Source organism: Moschus berezovskii, chromosome 14, assembly GCF_049115385.1.
Source record: "Moschus berezovskii isolate FMDL1 chromosome 14, NW_MosBer_1.0, whole genome shotgun sequence".
Lineage (NCBI taxonomy): Eukaryota > Metazoa > Chordata > Mammalia > Artiodactyla > Moschidae > Moschus > Moschus berezovskii.
This window is the reverse complement of record NC_142473.1, coordinates 57,796,275-57,810,110: the sequence shown is the minus strand read 5'-3', so window position 1 is coordinate 57,810,110 and position 13,836 is coordinate 57,796,275. Positions and strand designations below refer to the sequence as shown.

At 43.1% G+C, this 13,836-nt stretch overlaps 1 protein-coding gene across 1 annotated transcript in view; it reads left to right on the top strand.

Moving 5' to 3' along the window:
• Positions 1 to 13,836, top strand: part of XRRA1 (X-ray radiation resistance associated 1) — an 80,278-nt gene that overhangs the window by 28,197 nt on the left and 38,245 nt on the right. Inside the window, exon 8 of the mRNA XM_055423674.2 lies at positions 4,331 to 4,464. Coding sequence (XP_055279649.2) covers positions 4,331 to 4,464 — 134 coding nt within the window. The remainder of the gene's footprint in view (positions 1 to 4,330; positions 4,465 to 13,836) is intronic.

Genomic DNA, 13,836 nt, shown 5'->3' with positions numbered 1-13,836 from the left:
AGCCAGAACAAGGGTCAGCAAACTTTTTCTGTAAGAGGCCAGACAGTGACTGTTTTAGGCTATGCAGCCCCTAGGGTTGTAACTAGTCATAACTGTCATAACTAGTCCACTCTGCTGTTGTAGAAGGAAAGCAGCTGTAGACAATATGTAAGCAAATGGGCAGGGCTATGTTCCCATAAAACTTTATGATGCTGAAATTTTAATTTTATTTAATTCTCATACAATGTTATATTATTTTATTTTTTTCCCCCAGCCATTTAAAAACATACAAAGTGTTCTTAGCTTACAGGCCATACGAAACAGACAGCGGGCTGGATATGGCTTACAGGCCTTCGTTTGCCAATTTCTGAGCTAGAACACTGATGGAACAAATCAGTATGGTTGGAATGCAGTGAGACACAGTAGAATATGGTGATAGATGAGCCCAGGAAGTAACAGAAGAGACCGTAGAGAGCCTTGGAAGCCTTTTTAAGAACTCTGACCCTTATCCTATGGATAGTAGGGATCCACTGAAGTATTTAGAGCTGAAGAGTAATAGGGTCCAAGCTATATTTTAGAAAAACCACTGTGGCATGGCATGGATCAGAAGAAACATATGCGAGAAGTATTAAGGAGATAGAATCCATAGGTCTTGTTGACTGTCCACGTATGTGTATGGAGGAGAGAATTATCCGCATCTTTATCTGTTTACCCAAACCAGATTTCCAGGTGTTCCTTCTTGAAATCTTCTCTCTCTGCCCCTGCCAAGTGGGATAGCCCATTTGTGTGAATTCTCATTGGAATTTGCTGATGGTGGTATGAACTCAGCACTGCTTTGGTGCTGGGCATCTTTCATGGCCTGTGCAGTCCAATCAAGCCCACTCTATACCATGGGCTCTAGTCATACCCAGACCATTTGCAGATCTCAGAATAAGCAAGGCTGCCTTCTGCCTCCTGACTTCTTTACATGCCACTTGTTGTGCTGTATGTCTTTCTGTCCTTAACAATTTCAGTTCAGTTCAGTCGCTCAGTCGTGTCTGACTCTTTGCGACCCCTTGGACTGCAGCATGCCAGGCCTGCCTGTCCATCACCAACTCCTGGAGCTTGCTCCAACTCATGTCCATCAAGTTGGTGGTGTCATGCCGCCATCTCATCCTCTGTCATCCCCTTCTCCTCCTGCCTTCAATCTTTCCCAGCATCAGGGTCTTTTCCAGTGAGTCAGTTCTTTGCATCAGGTTAATACAGTCAATACTTCGCAAAGTATTGGAGTTTCAGCTTCAGCATCAGTCCTTCCAATGAATATTCAGGACTGATTTCCCTTAGGATTGACTGGTTTGATCTCCTTGCAGTTCAAGGGATTCTCAAGAGTATTCTCCAACACCACAGTTCAAAAGCATCAGTTCTTCGGCACTCAACTTTCTTTCACATTGATACATGACTACTGGAAGAACCATAGCTTTGACTAGACAGACCTTTGTTGGCCAAGTAATATCTCTGCTTTTTAATATGCTGTCTAGGTTGGTTATAACTTTTCTTCCAAGGAGCAAGCGTCTTTTAATTTCATGGCTGCGGTCACCATCTGCAGTGATTTTGGAGCCCAAAAAAACAAAGTCACGCTGTTTCCATTGTGTCCCATCTATTTGCCATTAAGTGATGGGGCTGGATGCCATGATCTTAGTTTTTTGAATGTTGAGTTTTAAGCCAACTTTTTCACTCTCCTCTTTCACTTTCATCGAGAGGCTCTTTAGTTCTTCACTTTCTGCCATAAGGGTGGTATCATCTATGTATCTGAGGTTATTGATATTTCTCACGGCAATCTTGATTCCAGCTTGTGCTTCATCCAGCCTGGCAATTTGCATGATGTACTCTGCATATAAGTTAAGAAAGCAGGGTGACAATATACAGCCTTGATGTACTCATTTCCTGATTTGGAACCAGTCTGTTGTTCCATGTCCAGTTCTAACTGTTGCTTCTTGACCTGCGTACAGATTTTTCAGGAGGCAGGTCAGGTGGTCTGGTATTCCCAGCTCTTGAAGAATTTTCCACAGTTTTTTGTGATCCACACAGTCAAAGGCTTTGACGTAGTCAATAAAGCAGAAGTAGATGTTTTTCTGGAACTCTCTCGCTTTTTTGATGATTCAACAATTTGGTGAACCAGCTAGTCTCTGAGGATGGTTTAAGTGTTACCTGCTGTGTGAAGCCTGTCTGGAGCCCCTGGTAGAGGTCAAACATCTATGCTAGTAGCATTGCTACTTAACAGACACACATTATGTATCTAGCTGCCTGACTAGGCTGTGAGCTCACACAGGGCATGGATTGGTTCACAGTAAGCCTTCAATATACAGGCCTTGAATGAAGGGATGGTGATAACCATGACAGGCATCATTAAGCATTTACTGTGTTCCAGGCTCTATGCCAAAGGCTTTACCTACACAGTTTCTCATAAAAATCAATTATTATTTCTACTTTATAGATAAGGAAGTTCAGCTTAAGTAATTTGTCCAGTATCACAGTTAGTCAGGACTTAAAGCCAGGTCTACGGGGGGTATCAGTTAATTACTGCAGTGGAATCAGACCAAACCCAGCCCTCCTCCGACAGTGACCTACAGTCAGTTGTGTTTCTGTGTGATTGTGTTTCACTGAAGTGGTAGACTAGAAACCTTGCCCCTGCACCAGCTGTGTAAGATGCTGAAACTGGCCCCATTCAGTAGGAGTCAGTGGGTGTGTGTGGGTGGATGTGTTACCAAGTACTGCTCGCCGCACAACAGGCCAGTAAACCAAGAGACAAGTTGTTGGGGCACCGAATAGTGAATTTATTCAGAAAGTCAGCAAACCGAGAAGATGGTGAACTAATGTCCCAAAGAGCCATCTTTCCTGAGTTAGAATTCAGGCTTCTTTTCTACTAAAAGAGGAAGGAGTAAAGTCAAACATTTCCTGATTGAGTCAGCTTCCTGAGGGGAAGTGTTAATTTCTTCCCTCCTGCAGTCATTCAGAGGTGGGCCTGTTCAGGAGTTTTCCTGTGAGCTAAACAGAGGAATTTTAGCTTATGGCTCATTACCTGGGAAGCAGGATTCCCAGAGATGGACCACTATGTATAATTTAATTTTATAGGCAACATCCCTTTTAGTGACTGCTGCTGCTGCTGCTGCTAAGTCACTTCAGTCGTGTCCGACTCTGTGTGACCCCATAGACGGAAGCCCACCAGGCTCCCCCATCCCTGGGATTCTCCAGGCAAGAACACTGGAGTGGGTTGCCATTTCCTTCTCCAATGTGTGAAAGTGAAAAGTGAAAGTGAAGTCGCTCAGTCGTATCTGACCCTTGGCGACCCCATGGACTGCAGCCTACCAGGCTCCTCCATCCATGGGATTTTCCAGGCAAGAGTACTGGAGTGGCTTGCCATTGCCTTCTCCGCCCTTTAGTGATTACCGGGTAATAAAATAAAAAAGGTTCTTCCCTATTACAGAGAGGGAGGGAAGGGAGCAAAGAGCTAAAGTAGGTGTCCAGAGAGGCTCTTTGAGAAAGAAAATAAAGACTGGAGTGATACCATTTATCATAATTGCCTTTGTGTTTGCAGAAAGAAACTTTGTTTCCTGGCTGGCCCCCTAACCCAAGTCGACTATATCATGAATCTCGGTGGCTAGTTAGAATGTGCTTTATGATGAGGTGACAGTTTGGGTCATTGTCCTCATAAGCCAATTCATTTCAGCTTCTTATGTTCTGTGCACCTACTGTGCCAGGTCCTGTGCTAGATTACAGTGACAAGGCGCTTCACCTCAGAGAGTTTATAGCCTAGTCTACACTGTGCACCAGGACCTGCTCGCTTGGCACATCCATGTACCAAAATCTCTAGTCCTCAGACTTATATCCAGTTATCACAGTTACCTGGCTGACTATGAGAAATACCCTGGAAGCAGTCTAGATAAAACACTCAAAGTCAGAGGAGCAAGAGATTCCATCTGGCTGGGAATGAAAAAAGCTTTCAGGAGGAGGGAGCTTTTGAGCTGGCCTTTTAGGGCTTGGACTTTGATACATAGAAAGAGGGCATTCCTGAGTGAAAAGCTCAAGCAAAGATCTCTGGGTGGGGTGGGGCAAGGAATAGGGACGAGTCACTTTGGCTAGCACCACGGGATAAACAAAAGCTTGCAGTATGGGAGCAAAGGCTGGCAAATTGGTTAGGAAGTAACTCTTGTAGACCTTGAATGTTAATCCAGAGAGTCAGGAGGGTTTTAGTCTGTGGTTGATGGGCCCTGTGGAAAGTTAAAAAAAAAAGTAGCCGCCTCCCACCTCATGTATGAGCATGATTGTCACGAGGAGTGCTTCAGTTTCTCCGTCTTCTGTCTTTGAACCATAGTTCCTGGACCTTTCCTTCAACAGCCTGACGGCGGATGCCATCTGTGACCTGGGGATTCTGCCACACCTCCGTGTCCTGCTCCTCACAGGCAATGGCCTCACCTCTCTGCCACCCAGTTTGGCTGTTGCAGAGCAGTAAGTCCCATATCCCAGAGTCTGTCCCATGTGTTTCCCTCCTGAGTACAAGTATCCAAAAAATAGTCCAAAGCAGCTCTAAAGGGCTGTAAGGACAGACTGTGAGTGTTCAAAGCCAGGAGAATGCCACCTACTAATGGTCCCAGTAAAGGTATCGGTAGAAGCAAAGCCCCAAGAGTTGGGGAGGCCTCAGCTAGGGAGTCCACACCCCTACCCAATAGGGAGTGACACGGGTGTCTGCATGTCACTGTCCTTTCCTCTGATTGCTCATTTGTAAGTTGTGGCTATTGCTCTTGCCAGACTATTCCCCTTCATGAACCCTCTAAATAAGCTTTGCATATTTCCATTCTGTACATTTGCTGAGGCTGTGCCTTCTGGCCAGAATGTACTGGCCCTTTCTCTCTTAATAATAGTAATACATGTGTAATGCTTACTATGTGTCAGATACTATTCTGACACTCTTAATATATACTAACTCATTTGATCCTCACAACACTATGAAGTAAGTGTCCTATTATCCTCACCCTCATTTTATAGATGAGGAAATTGAGGCACAGGAAAATTAAATAACAACCAGAGTTACAAAGCCAAGTCGCAGAGGCAGAATTTGAACCAAGTCCATCTGACTCCAGAGAGCAGGCTTATGACCATTACTTTCTCTTCTTATGTTGCTTCTGTACATATTCCAAGGGCTACCTCAGACTGTCCTCTTTCCCTATCAGAAGCCTTTCTATCTTAACCATTTTAAGTGTGCCGTTCAGCAACATTAAGTACATTCACACTGTTGGGCTACCGTCACAATCATCCCACTCCAGAACTCTGTTCATCTTGCAGAAATTCCATCAACTTTGACTAATGGACATGACACTTTTAAGAGGAATATGGCCCAGAGGTTAAAGCCTCTGCCTCCAATGCGGGAGACCTGGGTTCTATCCCTGGGTCGGGAAGATCCCCTGGAGAAGGAAATGGTAACCCACTCCAGTATTCTTGCCTGGAGAATCCCATGGACGGAGAAGCCTGGTAGGCTACCGTCCACGGGGTCGCAAAGAGTCGGACACGACTGAGCGACTTTACTTTACTTTTACTTACCAGATAATTATTTGAATTCCAAAGATATTCCTTTTTGCCCTCAAGGTGGAGCAGCAATCATACTTACTTTTGATAATGGGTATCAGTCACCTCGCCAATATAATAAACCCCTCTTTCCCTGCCTGTTGGTTCAGTGGAATAATGAACCCAGGAGGCCAGTAGTAAACTTAACTTCCAGTTAAGTCGAACTATTTTTGTGTCCCCTATAAAAGTATTCCTCCCAAGGAAACTCAGAGCTCTAACTTAGGAACTCAGAGCTGCAGGAATTAGAAGCAAATTATAAGAGGAGCTGCTTTCATTTTCATTCATTCATTCCTAGGCCCTTATGATCCGGTGTGAGAAAAACAGAATCAGTTTTAGTTGCTTGTTTATGTGACACTCCATCCTGTAAGTCAGCATCCAACCTCACAGTGGGTAGTCTCCTAGCTAGTGGAATAAATAAATTGTCAGAAGACTGTTTTACAATTCTGTTAGGTCAGCTGCTTCTGTGTGATGGAGTACTTGCCAAAAAATTAAACTCCATGTCCTGATTCCATTATTGTACTTCTTTGCAATGAAATGTGTTCCATGGTTAAAAGCAATGTTATGTGTACTATTTAAATAACGAATAAGACGTTCTGTAAATCCACAGATTGTGATGCTTGGCAGAACACTGTGGTTAGGCAGGGAAAATCCATGTCTCAAATACATACATATTTCAGTAAGAAAAAAAAAATCACTGCTCCTTTTATGAAAGTAAATGTCCACTCTAGTCATCCTTCTATTGGATGGTTGGCTAATCCTCCTAGAAATGGTGCCATGTTAGCAACTCAGCATTAGCCTCTGTTATTGGCAGGTTGGGTGTTCAACAGGACTGGTAGCCAAATGAACTTTGTGGAGGGGAAGTATGTAGCCTTATTCCCTGCTGCCAAGGCCATTTTGCAAGTAGCAGGGTATCTAACTGACATTCATGGAATGAACATCTTGTTCACGTGATCATTGCGAGTCTTATCTGAAGTGGATAGTCTTTGGGAGAATTCACACAAAATACAAATAATTCTCATCCTATTCATTCTGAGAGGTCCATTCACATAATTCTCCCTCAGTCCTCCCTGTCAGCAGTTTTACATTATGTTTTCCAAGCTTTGACTCTTCAGCTAAACCACTGCCCATGAATCAGCATTGACCTGCACTTTTGGCTATCTCACCAACCAAGTAAAATGAACAGTCAGATCTATTGTTCTGGGTTTTATCTCTTGGGAGGATTTCTCCTCCCCTGTCTTTCAGAGCCACCTTTGTATGGAGTTATAATCCTGCAACAGTCTGGTTTTGGTTAGTATCAGCATATCATGCAAAATCATTTGTAAATCCAGTTGCATATTGTTCTCCTTCACCCAGTGGTCATAGAACATTATTATGGGTTGATGAAGAAACAGTACAGCAGGAGTAGGCATCATAGAAATCTAAGCAATGTTAATTCATTCAACTTTTCCCAGTTTGCTTGAGCTGATCTCCAATGTTATTTTCATGTGCTGAGGGAGTTCTGAGCATTCAGGTCATGATGCACAGCTCAGGAAATGTGGTCACCTTAGTGTCCCGTGGTCAGATGTTCAGTCTCTACCAACATGCAGGAGTAAGCTAGAAGCTGTTTTTCAAAAGGAGAATAGTTACATGAAGAATAGAGCATAAAACTTTGCTCAAAAAATGATTCTGTAATTGGTGCCTTAAAAAGACTCTATTCATAGAGTGAGTGACCATTCACTCTATTTATCATTCAAACCAGGAACATTGTTGAGAGGGAAAAGCACCACTATTAATTATTTTTGATAACAGATGAAAATTCAAACTGTCCTTGAAAACCAGGATATATGGTAACCCTATCTATACATCCTTAGACAGAACACAGTTGGACCTGCTGAGTCATAACACCCAATACCCTTGGTAAATGACATAACGCCCAGAGAGCAACTTGCATGGCAGTTGGACGTGTTGCAGAGCCTTGCCTTGCTCTTCCCACACAAAACTAGCAGCCTCAATAAATGGATCAGAACAGCACAAATGTTTTATGTGTAGCTGCCCCCCCCCCAAAAAAAAAAAGCCAACAAAACTTTGTAACTTTTTCTTAGTAGAAGGCAGTGAAAGATGTCTTTCACACTGGAGGTATATTCCAACATGCTCCAGATACCTGGACATCAAGAACATTAATCATGGTGTCAGTTTCTTGAATTTTTGTTAAGGTCTACCTCCATCCTGTGGCACAATCCATCTAAAGTATTTGAATTTCCTGCCCATTAGCTCCAATCAACATAGTGTTCTGTGGAATACCAAAATAATCAAGATTTCCATGGATTAGATTATGATAGAGCTAAAGAGTTAATGTAGCCCCCAGGGAAGAGAACAAAGGTATACTGTGGTCCCTGTCAGGTGAAAGCAGGCTGCTTCTGGTGGTTCTTGTTCATTAATAAAGAGAAAGTAAGATCTGGAAGATCCTTAGCTGTATTGCAAGTGCTAGGGGCTGTGTTGATGTTCTACAGTAAGAAGAGTTCACATAGGGAACAGTGGCTGAAATTGGAATCACCATGTGATTGAGTAATTTACAGTTATTCTTCAAGACCTGTCTTCTGCGCAAGTTAAATAAACAAAATAAACAGGGATGTTATAGGACTCATCATCTTTCTACCTTTCCAGTCTTTAGTGTTTGCAGTAATCTCTGCTATTACCTCAGAGATGTGGAATTATCTTTGATTTACTGTTTTGGAAGCAAGATTCCTAGGGCTTCAGTTTGGCCCTTCGTATTATAATAGCCCTCATGTTATTGGTCAGTTAAAAAAAGTGTGGTTGTTTTGTCACTGGCTTAGTGCATCTTTTCCAGTGATGCAAGAACTGGGGAGATAACCACAAAGTAGGTTTGTGAGTTTACCAGGTCCATTCACAGGCTAAATTTCCATTCTCCCTTTGAATCATCACAATCGCCCACTTTCTGGTATGGAACACCGTGCCTTTCATAACCCAGACTTAGCACCAATTTGCAGGTATTTTCTAGTTATGTTTGAAAGCATTCATTAGCATTCTCTATATTGTTGGAAATGTTCTATATCTACATTGTCCAATATGGTAGCTACTAGTCATATTGAGCCGGAGAAGGCAATGGCACCCCACTCCAGTACTCTTGCCTGGAAAATCCCATGGACCGAGGAGCCAGGAAGGCTGCAGTCCATGGGGTCGCTGAGGGTCAGACACGACTGAGCGACTTCACTTTCACTTTTCACTTTCATGGATTGGAGAAGGAAATGGCAACCCACTCCAGTGTTCTTGCCTGGAGAATCCCAGGGATGGGGGAGCCTGGTGGGCTGCCATCTCTAGGGTCACACAGAGTCGGACACGACTGAAGTGACTTAGCAAGCAAGCAAGCAAGTCATATTGAGCACTTGAAATGTGGTTAGTGTGACTGAGGAGCTGAATATTTCATTTTATTAAAGTTTGATTAGTTTTGATTTAAATGTAGATAGTCAGGAACTGAATGAGAAGCCATGACTCCCCCTGTGGACAATTCAAATCACCTTTTTTTCCTCACCAGATCTAGAGTTCTTTTGGCTATGTAGGTCACCAATAACTCCAGCTTAATTCATTTACAGAAATTGAAGTTGTTTGAAGCTAGTCTTCAGTCCCTGCAAGGATCACAGTTTTCTAGTTCACACTTCCTCTTTGGATTTAGTCCTCCACTGCCCTAACTTAAAACAGGGGCAGTTGATTGGGGTTCCCTTTCTATGACATACTCTGGACTCCAGTTGTTGGCCTCCTGGACTAGCAAGGTTGTCAGAATCTCTGCTTAGCTTCTTAGCCACTTCTGGAGTCAGCAGAGAGCCCTAGGCGAAAAGTGGCCCCAAATGTTACATGAATCCCTTCAGGTTTTCTCCTTCTTCCAAATCTTGCTGCCCTAACTTTTCACAGCTTATTAGTTACCAGATGCCCTAAAGAAGATTGTCTTATATATGTATATGTGTATATAGTCTGGATTTTATAGTTTATACTTGGGAGAGAGTTGGCTCATGGTATTTAGTCTGCAGGACCATAAGCCTTTCCATTTATTTTGGCCATGTGCCTAGGTGCCTGGTATGGAAGCATTTTAAACTAAATAAACTAGCTGGCTATCTTATGAACCACTCCAATGATACAAATATGGGCTGGAGTTTTTCGGGAAGACCAGCTTGCCCTCCCCCTTCCCCTTCTCTGTTCACTCCAAGGTAGTTTCCCCTTGGTTTGGGGATCAGAGGAATGGGCTTAGTTCTGGTTCTGAGGGTACCTTTCTTTAGGATACCAGATTCAAGTGAGGATCTCCAATTATATGCCCCACCTTCTCTTTCAATAATATCAGCAAATATCCTTATAGCAAAAGTAGCTTTTTATGTCCACTTTCTATCTCTGGAGTTTTATTTTTAATTTTTTTAAGATTTTTTTTTAACGTGGATCATTTAAAAATCTTTATTGAACTTGTTACAGTATTGCTTCTGTTTTTTGTTTTGGTTTTTTGGCTGCAAGGCCTATGCAATCTTAGCTCCCTAACCAGAGATGAAACCCGCACCCCCTGCATTGGAAGGTGAAGTCTCCACACTGGACCTCCAGGGAAATTCCTGTCTCTGAAGTTTTAGATTTTGGCACAGTACTTTACTGTCTTTGCATCTCTTACATCTTTTTGTTTTTTTAAAAAAAAATTTTATTGGAATATAGTTGATTTACAATGTTGTGTTCATTTCAGGTGTACAGCAAAGTTAATCAGTCATACGTATACATGTATCTACTCTTTCTTGGATTCTTTTCCCATATAGGTCATTACAGAGTATTGAGTAGAGAGTTCCCTGTTCTATACTGTAGGTCCTTTTTACTTAATCTGTTTTATATATAATAGTGTGTATGTCAGTCCCAGTCTCCCTATTTATCCCTCCCTCCTCCTTTCCTCCCTGGTAACCATAAGTTTGTTTTCTCCATCTGTGACTCTTATTTCTGTTTCATAAATAAGTTCATTTGTACCATTTTTTTAGATTCCACATATAAGCGATATCACATGATATTTATCTTTCTCTGACTTACTTCACTCAATATGACAATCTTTAGGTCCATCTATGTAGCTGCAAATGGCACTATTTCATTCTTTTTTATGGCTGAGTAATACTCTATTGCAGAGAAGGCAGTGGCACCCCACTCCAGTACTCTTGCCTGGAAAATCCCATGGACAGAGGAGCCTGGTAGGCTACAGTCCATGGGTTCCATCAGACACGACTGAGCGACTTCACTTTCACGTTTCACTTTCATGCATTGGAGAAGGAAATGGCAACCCACTTCAGTGTTCTTGCCTGGAGAATCCCAGGGACGGGGGAGCCTGGTGGGCTGCCATCTATGGGGTCGCACAGAGTCGGACACGACTGATGAGACTTGGCAGCAGCAGCAGCAGTACTCTAGTATGTGTATATATATATATATACCACATCTTCTTTATCCATTCCTCTTTGATGGACGTTTATGTTGCTTCCACGTCCTGGCTATTGTAAATAGTGCTGCAGTGAACACTGGGGTGCGTGTATCTTTTCAAAGTATGGTCCTCTCTAGATATATCCCCAGGAATGGGATTGCTGGATCATGCAGTAGGTCTAAATGATAGGTCTTTTTTTTTTAATACATATACTTTATTCATCATTCTAGTTGTTTACAGTGGAAAGTCTTATTACATGAAGTAAGACAAGTCTTCACCACCCTGTACTTCCTATTTCTTTACATGTAAGAAGGAGGGAATAGATACTCTGCTTGCATCAGAGAATCAGCTGAAATGTTTATGCCTTGAAAGCAGTGAGGCTTCAGACAAGCGTTACTGTCACTGTCTCCCCACACGTCTGTCCGCACTCAGTATGCTCTGTCGATCCCCCTTTTCTAATCTCTTAAATCTTGGTCCCCCATTGTCCACTCTCAACCCACTGTTTTTCTTGATCTTTATAGTCTTTCTTAGTGTTTTCTTCCGTTCCCAAGTCTTAAGTTATTTCTCTACTTCACTTTTGTCATCTGAACTATACACCCATGCATCCTACTTATTCTATCAAACTCATCCGACACATGCCCAGGCCAGCTTCTCCTCCTGTGTCCCTGGCCTCACTGATGGGTGCTGCTCTTCATCTGCTGTGCAGTTGTCCAGGATAGAAACATGGTCATCAGCCTGAATTCTTTTCTTCCTCACCTCTCACAACCGACTAGGCGCAGAGATGCTTGAGACCAACTAGAAACCACACAACAAGCAAAGCAGCAGCAACACCAGAACCAGAGCCCAAGGCTCCTGATCCCCACTGCCATGCTTTTTCTAATATGGTACTCGAATTCCCATTCCTGAATGGGAACCCAACCACCAGGGCAGACTCTTACCTTCTAAACAATTCCATTAAAGCTACCAGATTTTAAATGGTATCACTTCCCTTTGCCAAGAGAAGGTATAATAAAAATAGCACTACAGCTGGAAATCTCAGTTTCTTCATTACTGACAGACTCCTGCCACTTCAAAGAACTCTTCTCCCAAAACTGCTGTGGGAAGGGCTCAGTGGGAGAGTCTGATGCTTTCCTATGAAGCTTTGCATCTTGTCTTCCTCACCCTATTGATGGCCCCCCTATTTCAAGGCATGTGTTTTAGAGATAAAATGAAACTCCTCTATGTTATCATTGGAGCTGAACTTTGAAAAGGCAAGTAGTGTGACTTTTCACAAGAGACAGGTTAGAGCTAGCTTTTTTATTACGGAGCTTAAGAGGAATTTTTTTGAAGTCTTACTTCTTAGCTGTTTCATATTTCACTGGAGTAAAATAAAGATTGGCCAATTAACTATAGATGAACAGAGCTTCTGTGCACCATCCTATAATTGCTTTCAGGTAGATTAAAAATTCACTGCGTGAAAGTTGGTCCTTTCAGGAAGAGGAAGAGAGTGATCTGTGATCCTGAAAAATACCAGGAGCTAAAGGCTTCCTTCCTGCTCTGTTGAGTGTCTCTGGTCTTTGGATTTCAATCCTCTTGCCCCTTACCTTGCCAGGGCTCTTTTGGAAACGGTATCTGACCCCTTCCTCTTTTTAGTCAGAATTATCATGGTTATAATCTGCAGAAATCCATCACTATTAGAGTAACAAAAAAGGAAGAATTTACTGGACAAACAGCGAGGCATCTAACACTCAGGCCTGGGGTCATGCTGAATGTCAGTCCTGAGTACTGTGGAGCACCCCGGAAGTTCTGTCTGTCAGCTCTCAGACCTACTCCTTCAGTGGCTCACCCCATTTGTCCACAGGTGAGTGCCTGTGTTTCTCCGAGCCCCATATTGAGGCACATGACCAGCCAGAGCCCCTGAGAATACTACACAAAATAATGATTTGTCTTCCTGTTCCTCTCCTTCTCTCACAGTTCTTAAGAACATAGCAAATTCTCTCTCCTTTTTTCCCTTTGGCCACGCCTCATGGCTTGTGGGATTTTAGTTCCCCAACTAGGGATTGAACCCCAGGCCCTCAGCAGTGAAAGCCAGCAGTCCTAACCATTGGATCAACAGGGAGTTCTCTCCCTCTCCGTCTTCATGGTTTAGCTTAAGCATTGCCTTCCCTGGGCTCTCCCCACCTGAGTGGGTGACTCCCATCAAGTTTTGTGCCCGCCTCTGCTCTAGTATTGGTCTCAGTGTGTACTGAGCATCTGTCTCCTCCACGAGACTACGAGAAGAGCTTTGAGAGGGGAATGTGCTCTTTTTCTCTTTGTATTCCCTGAGCCTGGCTCCACAAATATGTGTAAAAAAATTCTTGAGTGTGAATGAATGAATGAGTGCACAGCTGGCTGTGTGCTGTCTGTAAATTCACCTTTGAAATATTCCTGCCTTTAGTGAACTGTTAACAGTCCTTTCGGGCTTTTGAACTCACTGTCTACCTTTGTCAGCCTCTCTCCCACCCAGCCAGCAGCTAGCCTTCCACTTCCCCACCCTTTAATTCACATAGGGCTTGAAGATGTGATGTGAGAGGTGGGCGCTGTAGTGGAAAGGGCCTGGGGTTTGGAATCGAATTGGAGCTCTATCACTTTCTGACTTTGAGATTTTGGGCAAGTGACTCTTAAGTTCGAATTTCTTCATCTGAAAAGGAGATCGATCACACCTGTCCTTCCCAGTGCTCCTCTGAGATGACATATATAAAACAACACAATGTCAGGAATACAGTAGGCTCAGAAGAAAGGCTACTTTCCAGCCCTCTTATTGCAGGCCTGTGATTCACATGTGTGTATGTGTGCGTGTGACCAGGTATCCCTATGTG